The sequence below is a fragment of the Oncorhynchus gorbuscha genome, linkage group LG09 (genome assembly GCF_021184085.1).
Source record: "Oncorhynchus gorbuscha isolate QuinsamMale2020 ecotype Even-year linkage group LG09, OgorEven_v1.0, whole genome shotgun sequence".
NCBI classification, from domain to species: Eukaryota; Metazoa; Chordata; class Actinopteri; order Salmoniformes; family Salmonidae; genus Oncorhynchus; species Oncorhynchus gorbuscha.
Genome location: NC_060181.1, coordinates 70830160 through 70840439, shown reverse-complemented (window position 1 = coordinate 70840439; position 10280 = coordinate 70830160). Strand labels below are relative to the sequence as shown.

The following is a 10280-nucleotide window of genomic DNA, read 5'->3' as shown; positions in this document are numbered from 1 at the left end:
AAGGGAGTTTAAGAGAGAGAGAGGGAGTTTAAGAGAGAGAGAGAGAGAGAGAGAGAGAGAGAGAGATAGAGAGTGAGTTTAAGAGAGAGAGAGGGAGTAAGAGAGAGAGAGAGAGAGAGAGAGAGAGGAGACAATCAAAAAGCATTTTCCTATGTTAGGTGTTCCCTGTTTGCCTGCTGACACATTAAGAGAGAGAGAGTGAGAGAGAGAGAGAGAGAGAGAGAGAGAGAGAGAGAGAGAGAGAGAGAGAGAGAGAGAGAGAGAGAGAGAGAGAGAGAGAGAGAGAGAGAGAGAGAGAGAGAGAGAGAGAGAGAGAGAGGGGAGGGGGTTAGAGAGAGGGAGTTTAAGAGAGAGGGAGGGAGTTTCAGAGAGAGAGAGGGAGTTTTAGAGAGAGAGAGGGAGTTTAAGAGAGAGAGAGAGAGAGAGAGAGAGAGATGGAGGGAGGGAGTTTAAGAGAGAGGGAGTTTAAGAGAGAGATAGAGAGAGGGGGAGTTTAAGAGAGAGAGGGAGTTGAAGAGAAAGAGAGTTTAAGAGAGAGAGAGAGAGAAAGAAAGTTTAAAAGAGAGAGGAAGTTAGAGTAAGAGAGAGAGGGAGTTAGAGAGAGAGATAGAGAGAGAGATAGAGACAGAGAAAGAGATAGATAGAGAGAGAGAAGAGACAAACAAAAAGCATTTTCCTATGTTAGGTGTTCTCTGTTTGCCTGCTGACACATTAAAAGCAGCTTTATCTTAACTGACCGTGCAGAATTACACATCGTTGCCTTGTTGTTCTACTTATTCATGCACACGCAAATCGGCTAAATCAAGATGAAGCTTTAAGTGAGCGTTCCAGCTGTCCTGAAGCAGTCAATATCACTCAAAGCCCCTGCTGTAATTACATTGTAAACGCAGATTAGCTATGAATAATTTAAACAGGGATTACTGAAAGAGAAAAAGAAGGAGAGAGAAAGAAAAATACAAAAGAGAAATTTGCCCTTTAGCGCCCCCGCAACACGAAACACATGAAACGCTCTTCAGAAGGTGGAGCGGAGTGTGAGCTGCTTCCATGGTTGGGTTTGACAACCTATTATTATTCTTTCATTTGTTCCCCACTATTATTAAGGAGCCAAGGAAGAGGAGAGGGAGGGAGAGTGGGAGAGAGAATAAAACAAATCACCATGTGACTTGTCAGACACTTCAGAGGGAATAACAAGGTTGAGAGAGACCAGAAATTATAAAGGCAACAATTATCTGAACATTTAACTCTAAACATTGTGCTAATGAATGCGTCTTAGAGGAGATTAGCCATATTTCCATTGTCATTCTAATTATTTCCTCTTTTGTGAAGAGCACAAAGAAAACAAAGGAGAAAAGTGTGTGGGAAGTACTGTACAGACGAGTGCAACAGTCATAGAAAGAGAACGAGGCTGTGGATTACCAGAGTTGATGCTGTCAATCCCCATTGAGGCTTCACCCCTCTGTCTCCTCCCCCACCCCTCTGTCTCCTCCCCTCTCCCCCCTGGTCCTCCCTCCTTCCAGCCCTCCTGTCAGTTTAAACCTTCACAACACACTCGTCAAAAGGCCATTCACTCCACCAACCCTGCTAACTGACAGACAGTTCCTCAGCCTCTGGTACACACACACACACACACACACACACACACACACACACACACACACACACACACACACACACACACACACACACACACACACACACACACACACACACACACACACACACACACACACACACACACACACACACACACACACACACACACAGTATAGTTATTTATTATTATTATATTAGTATATGCCATTTAGCAGACGCTTTTATCCAAAGCGACTTACAGTCATGTGTGCATACATTCTACGTATGGGTGGTCCCGGGGATCGAACCCACTACCCTGGCGTTACAAGCGCCATGCTCTACCAACTGAGCTACAGAAGGACCACACACACACACACACACACACACACACACACACACACACACGCACGCACGCACGCGCGCGCGCACGCACGCACGCACGCACACACACACACACACACACACACACACACACACACACACACACACACACACACACACACACACACACACACACACACACACACACACACACACACACACACACACACACACACACTAGATGGATGCATTTGGAAGGATCTAGACATCTGTATTGTTCCTGCTCATTTGAATAAATCTCTTTTGAAAGATGGGTCATAACACTAAATGTACTGAACATGTCATAGACGCAGAAAGACAGAGAGAAGACGATGTTTACCAGTGCAAAGCAGAGCAGTGTGGTGCAATGCAAGCCTGCTAGCTACCGGTAGGGGATAAGCACTAATTGGCAGTTCCTGTACTGTACATGAGATCTAATTTATTCAGCTGCTATACTCTATGTCTGTAAGCCAGTGTACTGTAAGGGGTACTTTCCCAAACAAATCCCAGGTTTTCCAGAACAGGAGGGATTAATAAACAGAAAATATCGAATCCTCCAGCCAGGATTTCTGGAAAATCTTTTTTTGGGCAATCCTAGTACTGTATGACAGCAGTCATATATAGTACCGAGATAAAGCCTGTAGGATATAGGATGTGTCAGTGCTGCTGGCTTCTCTCAGTGGGAGGGCTTCCCCCATAATACAATAGACATCCTAATTAAAACAAGAAGAATTGATTCCACAACCGAGACCAAATTCTATTAGAAATTCATCTTGGCAAACATGTGCTGATGTCATTTACATTTTCCCTCAAAATCATTATACTCTGTAAAAAGAAAAAGATGATAATACTTGACTTGAGAGACACACACACACACACACACACACACACACACACACACACACACACACACACACACACACACACACACACACACACACACACACACACACACACACACACACACACACACACACACACACACACACACACACACACACACACACACACAGAAAAGGGGAAAGAGCATCCCTAGCACCCCTGGGCAGTATTCTTGGCTTTCAGCCCATACTCAGACACCCTGCAGTTAGTGTAAATTGTAATTCCTACACAAAGCCAGCTGGCACACTAAGACTGGCCATGTTGTGAGCATGTACCAGGGTAAATAATGACTAAAAACAAGATTTACTTTCAAAGAGAGGAGAGTGGAACTACTGAGACCATAGACAGAGCATTATGAAAAAGAACAGGAGAGAGAGAGAGATAAACAGAGACAAAGAGACTGCAAAAGAGGGGAACTCACAAGGCCTAATCAGAAGCACAGTAGTCTATTTGTCTCATGTAGCAGATTAAACTGTAATCTCACATACATGATTTGCAATCTCATGTGCAGCAGTAGGCCTAAACCACATGTGATGAATTACCAACATGTGATGAATTACCGTCCAAACAGAGCGCTGTGGACCTCGGGCTTGGATGGTGCTCATAATTCTATGAAGAAATGATCATCCTCTGCCCCTCCTTGTGCGTCTAGCGACTGCACACGCAGTATATGAGTGTATATGGGGATCCAAAGATCAGCTAGGCTACTGTATGTATGTCCTCTCTCTCTCTTGTCAACACTTACTGTATCTAATACTGGGAAAACAACCAACAAACATTATATCTATGCCCTATCACTCCCCCCACCCCCCTATATAAGACACTTTACTCACACACACACACACACACACACACACACACACACCAAAGTATCCTGGTGTCACTGTTCTTACTGTTCTCTTCAGCTCTTCAGTTGTTTTGTTTATTGCATGTTCCTCATCTGATTGAGACACTTAACTCAGAGGGCAGAGAGCAGCTAGAGCAGAGCGCCTCATGAGCAGCCCGCGAGTCTGCTTTCACTGAGGAGCCTGCTAGTCTGCTTTCACTGAGGAGCCTGCTAGTCTGCTTTCACTGAGGAGCCAGCTAGTCTGCTTTCACTGAGCAGCCTGCTAGTCTGCTTTCACTGAGCAGCCTGCTAGTCTGCTTTCACTGAGCAGCCTGCTAGTCTGCTTTCACTGAGCAGCCTACTAGTCTGCTTTCACTGAGCAGCCTGCTAGTCTGCTTTCACTGAGCAGCCTACTAGTCTGCTTTCACTGAGGAGCCTGCTAGTCTGCTTTCACTGAGGAGCCTGCTTGTCTGCTTTCACTGAGGAGCCTGCTTGTCTGCTTTCACTGAGCTACGGAGGGGATCGCCTGGGAATCAAAGCTCACTATTCTTCCAGCTGAGTGCCAGAGACACAGAGGTCACATCATCTTTATAGCCAAAGATTTTCGAGGAATGAATAAGAGGGTCTTTGTGTGACGGTGGTGTATTGCCGTGTGGGCAGAAAATGACACCATTATTTTTTGCTTTGATAGAAAGAAATGGAGGGGAACACATGTAATACAAGTGACGTAGTTGAGAGACTGTGAAAGCCACAAGCCAAATACATTCCCATTCTCTGCTGTCCAGACTCCCTGCTTGAGTCAGACCATGTAAACATTTAGATGTACTGTGAACTCAAGATTGGCGTATTAAGAAAAAACAACCAAATGTCACACAAAAACTTGTCCTTGTCCTTTCATCTACTGTCGTCTCTGTTTTTGGGGATAGTCAGTGTGAAAGGGACTGCTCATATGGTTTATCAACATTGCTACTTGGTTGTAAATTGGTGATATGGTCACTATGACCCAATGTCAGAATATTGACACTATATGAACCAAAGACATCGTAATGCCAGACATTAAAACATGAAAACTTGAAATTACCTTCATGTTGTGTCCTTAATGTACATTAATTACAATGATATAGCTTTTCAAACATAGTACAACCAAAATTACCGGGGGATATAGGCCTAGGCAAACATAAAATATGATTCATGAAAAATTATCAAAACATCCAAGCAGAGACTGCATTCCATTTCCCTTGATAAAGCTCCAAATTAAAATGGAGTTTTTTTGTAATTCAATAAATATTAATAGGACTCAGACTCCATACATTTGCACCTACTTTAATGGAAATTTCCCTTATTTTAAAGCAAGCAAAAACCAACAGCATCTGAAGGGAGACAAAAGGGCAAACACAGCGTGTCTGAAATGGAAACCTAATCTATTCACTTGTCACAGAGCTGATCTCTTACAAGTAGGCCTACAATGTTGACAATAAGTCATATATTAAAACAACTTCATGTAAATATGATTGCAACTATTTAGGCTACCTTTTTCACTCATTCATTTGTTTAAAAAAATTACAGGCCTTTCGGTCCCCAGGACCAGGATGGAAAACCACTGGTCAATGGCATGAAGGCAAGAGCCTCCTAATAGCCTTGCAGCCTGTGATTGGTCTGTGTCAGCATGTGGTCCTGTTTGAAGACAAATGTAGTAGTTATAATGGATCACTATTTAATTCAATAGCCTATCTCGATTTGTAGCAAAATAAATTATTTAAAAGAATTCGCCATAAGGATCGAACTTGATCATAATAAACATTTTAGAGCCCAAAACGTCCGTCTACAAAATATTTGGGCCGTTCTGGTGATCGTAATTTATATAGCCTTTCTAGGGCAGACCAGGGCTTTTGGCACTACTAGGTTGCCATGCAGTAGAGACCGTCAGAGCTTGTGACTTCACGCTCCAAACCGGATACTGCGGAAATGATTGTGACAGAAAAATGGAGGTGAGTCCCATGTTTAACTGTGTTGTGGCGCATTCCCACCTGTTTATTGGTTGATTTCCATGACGAAACACATCATGGATAAAGGTATTTCAACCCTAACTTTTTGACGCGGTCATTTGGCCTGACAGAGGACAGTCATATTATGAGGCCTGGTCAAGTATGTGCTTGTCAGTAACATTGCTCTTCGTCCTGTTTGTTGTTTTGTAAATACTGTGATGAGGTTAGACCTACGTTTGGCACCTTGAAATTCGCACCTTGCAAATAAAAGCCTTCACGATGGACTACCTGGCTAACTTACATCACCATATAGCCTAAATGGGATACTTTTGACAAGAGCCCTACCTCTATAGAGTACCGTTTTGGACGCAGCCAAGCAAATCTGGAGAGTGTAACCACCCTCTGTAAAGTGTGTCATGCCAGAGGTGCAGCTGTGGGACATCGGGACACCCAGAGGCACACATGGCAAAGGTGAAGTCAAGTGCTGAGGTAAGCCTCTCCCTCTCGCCTGTCCCTGTTGCCTGTCCCTCTCACCTCACCTGTCCCTCTCACCTGTCTTTCCTGCCTGTCCCTCTGGCCTCTCCATCTCGCCTGTCCCTCTGGCCTGTCCCTCTGGCCTCTCCATCTCACCTGTCCCTCTGGCCTCTCCATCCCGCCTGTCCCTCTGGCCTGTCCCTCTCACCTCACCTGTCCTTCCTGCCTGTCCCTCTCAACTCACCTGTCTTTCCTGCCTGTCCCTCTCACTGCACCTGTCCTTCCTGCCTGTCCCTCTCACCTCACCTGTCTTTCCTGCCTGTCCCTCTGGCCTCTCCATCTCGCCTGTCCCTCTGGCCTGTCCCTCTGGCCTTTCCCTCTTGCCTGTCCAACATCATACACAGGCAAGGCCTACTCCTACTCCACACACACACGCTGGACACATACGCATGCAAACTGAATGGACAATGACTCACACATAGTGGTAGGCTATCTACTGAATTGTTAAAGTATTTTTTTAAATACACGGTGTCTAGCCTTGAGAAACAATATTTGGGTTTCATTTCTGGGATGATGATCCTGATGTTTCTCCTTCTCTGTGTCCCATCTTCTCTTTGAGGGGATTTAATCCAAAGTAAGCCGATTAACACTGATATTTGTATTCTTCCACCACCATGCAACCATTTTAGGTTAACTTCTAAATGTCACAATACTGCTTGATTTAAATGCACAGCCCACTGCAACTTGACAGGATAGACATATCTTCTTTATGTCAAGCAGGATGTTGGATTTACTTGACTGGGACTGAACTGCATAAGAATAAGGCATTATGGATAACAATGCTCTCAGCAAACTGCAGCCGCTGAACCATCACATATATAGAAGCGCAATTGCCATAGGCCTACAACCTCTTTCCAATACAGAAAATATATGAATCAATCCCGAGGGCTCCCGAGTGGCGCAGCAGTCTAAGGCACTGCATCTCAGTGCTAGAGGTGTCACTACAGACATCCTGGTTTGATTCCAGGCTGTATCACAACAGGTCATGATTGGGAGTCCCATAGGGCGGTGCTGAATTGGCCCAGCGTCGATCAGGTTTGCCAGTGTAAGACTTCATTGTAAATAAGAATTTGCCTGGTAAAATAAATAAATAAAACATTATAATATATATGTATGTAATTGCCTGGCAGACTGGAGTGGAGGCTCGCTAGACAAAATTACTACACACGTTGATTACAACATTTGATTGTTATAATAGGTCTAATGTTCTAATAATTACTAATGTTAAAGATAACATTTTAAAAGAACTAGGGCTAACCAATTAAACGGGTCTTATCAGGAATACAGCCGACGGTTTATTTCTTCCCTCCCCTGCTCCCTTCTCTTTGTTTAGTAGACAATTCCATCAACGTCTTGTCGCCCTGGGGCAGTGAATCAACGTATTGTCGTCCTGGGGCAGTGCGCGTGCGCTGTATTGCACCTTTAGCTCTGAACACACCGCGTGCAGGTTGTATAGAATGTGAGGCGCGCGGAACAGAGTGGTGCTGTGGTGGATTGGTTACGTAGAATATGTGATTCGATATTAAACGAGAGTTGAAAAGATCACCTGCGGTGTATATGCTACCTACTGGACAGAGACAGAAACACTACACCCAGTGCACATGCAGAAGGGGATAAACACCAGCCAAATACTGTATGTTATACAACATAACAACCTTTTTTTGGTTTTAAAGAGTGTAAAAATCGTTCATAGTAGATATTGAAAGGAAAAACCACTCTGAAATATCGGGGTGTGTTTGTGCGTGTGCGTGCGTCTGTGTATGCGTGTGTGTTGCGTGTGTGTGTATCAGCGCGCGCTCTCAGTTCCTTCCCTGGCGCGGAGCGGAGAGTGTTTCTCTCTGGTTCATACTATAGACTACCATCATGTGAAAAACTGCACTGCTCCATGCACGGCGCACCAAGCGAGCGATGTGTTAAACATCTGATCATAGTCAAATGTATATAGTATTGTACGTTTGAGACGAGTCATACCCTCGTTAGCACACCACTCAACTAGCCTACTTGCTTTACTATAGGCTAGGCTATATTATACTAGTATGCCTAAAACTAATCTACTACTAACTGATATAATACTAGGCTAATATTTGTATAATAATACTAATAATAATAATAGCCGGCTATTGTTATTACCTATGAGTAGAAAGTTAATAGATAGGTGAATTCAGAGAACAAATGTGCCCTTTCAAAGTGACAAAAGTACCTGCGACTTGTAAACCAAAGCCAACAAAACACGATTTTTATTTACCGGAATCGAATGTTGTCTGAGAAAACAAAACCACACACACACAGACGGACGGACCAATGCCCACTATAAATGCCCACCACCCACTCTCACAGTGCGACGGACGACGACGGACGACGCGAGATGAGAATAAAGCAGGAGCCAGGAATCTATGGTGGACTTGGTCTCAGTCTCAGTGATGTCCGCTCTTTTCCAAGCCAACGGACACGTGTGTCGGTGATTTAATGCTCCTTATTCTCAAAAAAATGAACAGTGCTGCTCTCTGTCTGTGCTTGTGCTCGAGGCTGAAAGCAGAAACATGTTGTCCGTTGAGATTCCTCGAATTTCGTTAGAGAGAAATACATAAGGAATTCAGAAATTTTACCAGCCAAACACACGTCACTCTTTTATTTCGGATGTTTTGTCACTGTGGCAATAGAATAACCTAGCTAATATATACTGATATTTCTCAATATGACCTCTTTAACTTAGAGGAGAAGTGTATGGGCTACTTTAGGCTACTCTTCAATGTTCTTAGATAGAGTCAGGGTGATTTTAAAGCGGATATGAACGAAAATCAACATAGTGGGTCTAGATAATTTGAATGGCAACCCAGAGAGTTTGTAAACAAAACGGTCAAATTGTGTGGGGACTGTTGGAAGAGGCATACAACACACTACTTGTTCAGTGCGCAGCGCGCAGACAGTTGTGAGAAGAGTAGCCACAAACCTCTTGCGCTGTGCACCAGCCAGCCAGACACCGAACTGTCACTCACCTGCTTGTGAAGAGATCCTCGGAAACAGCGCAGAAGTGAGCAGAAAGCCCAAGCAACACAGAACCGATGCTAGTAGCTTCATTTTCAGGGGTTCGCAGTAACTCCTTTGATTCACATGTCCAGAAGCAAGATCCCTTTCGGCTTGACAAATATGAAAATGTAGAAGCTTGTGTCAGTTTTCAGTTGGGTTATTGATTCGAGTTAGTAGTAGACTAATTAGTCCAACTCGGTCTTCTTCTTCTCCTTGTCTGGTTTATGCCTAGTGAATAAATGTGAATAAAAGTTCAAACCGATATTAGGTCGCGTACGTTCCAATGTAGCGCATTGATATGGCTTGTCAAAAATAGTAAAGCAATGCTCATGCCATTCATTACTCTCTCGGAGTTGGATACCGTACTAAGCGACTGCGTACTGTCTGCCCCCCCTGCAATTTTGTCTCCTCCCACAGTCAACAGGATTGGTTGAAGGTAGCTCTGATTGATTTAAGACCTCCTCCTAGAACCAGGGATTTTTAATGTTGCCAAAATCCTTGAATTGGTTGCGTAGGTCCCTTGCAACTGTCTAAATCTACAAAATAATATTGCTTGTCAAAATGATGCGTTATATGCCTACTTGTTTTGGGAGACTTAAATTTAAGCATAATAGGCTACTCTAGCATTTATTCTTACCACTTAAAATGTATTTAAATTGTGGACTATCGTTACATTTCTGGAGACATGTCTAAATGGGTCTGGAACCAACAGGACCACGAACAGCTTCTACCCCTAAGCCATATAAGACTGCTAAATAGCTAGTTAAAGATGCACTATGCAGAAATTGCTCTGCAATTTCAAGGTGGATTAAATTATAAAAAAATTGCCTAATTTCAGTTTATGTGACACAGCAAGCAACTATAGGGTAGAGAATCATTGTACCGTTTAAACAGCTCTGAAATATATTTTCCATAACCATGCTATGTTGTTGTCTTAGGTCTCTCTTTATGTAGTTTTGTGGTGTCTCTCTTGTCATGATGTGTGTTTTGTCCTATATTTACATTTTTAATCCCAACCCCTGTCCCGGCAGGAGGCCTTTTGATTTTGGTAGGCGTCATTGTAAACAAGAATTTGTTCTTAACTGACTTGTCTA

At 43.5% G+C, this 10280-nt stretch overlaps 1 protein-coding gene across 2 annotated transcripts in view; it reads right to left on the bottom strand.

The window, feature by feature from the left end:
* The window catches only part of LOC124044010 (receptor tyrosine-protein kinase erbB-4-like), a 624844-nt gene extending 615311 nt beyond the window's left edge, over positions 1 to 9533 (bottom strand). For both annotated transcript variants that reach the window (XM_046363297.1, XM_046363298.1), the window contains exon 1: positions 9156 to 9533. In XM_046363297.1, the coding sequence (XP_046219253.1) occupies positions 9156 to 9237 (82 nt within the window). In that variant the 5' untranslated portion in view covers positions 9238 to 9533. The remainder of the gene's footprint in view (positions 1 to 9155) is intronic.
* Between the last annotated feature and the right edge of the window lie 747 nt (positions 9534 to 10280).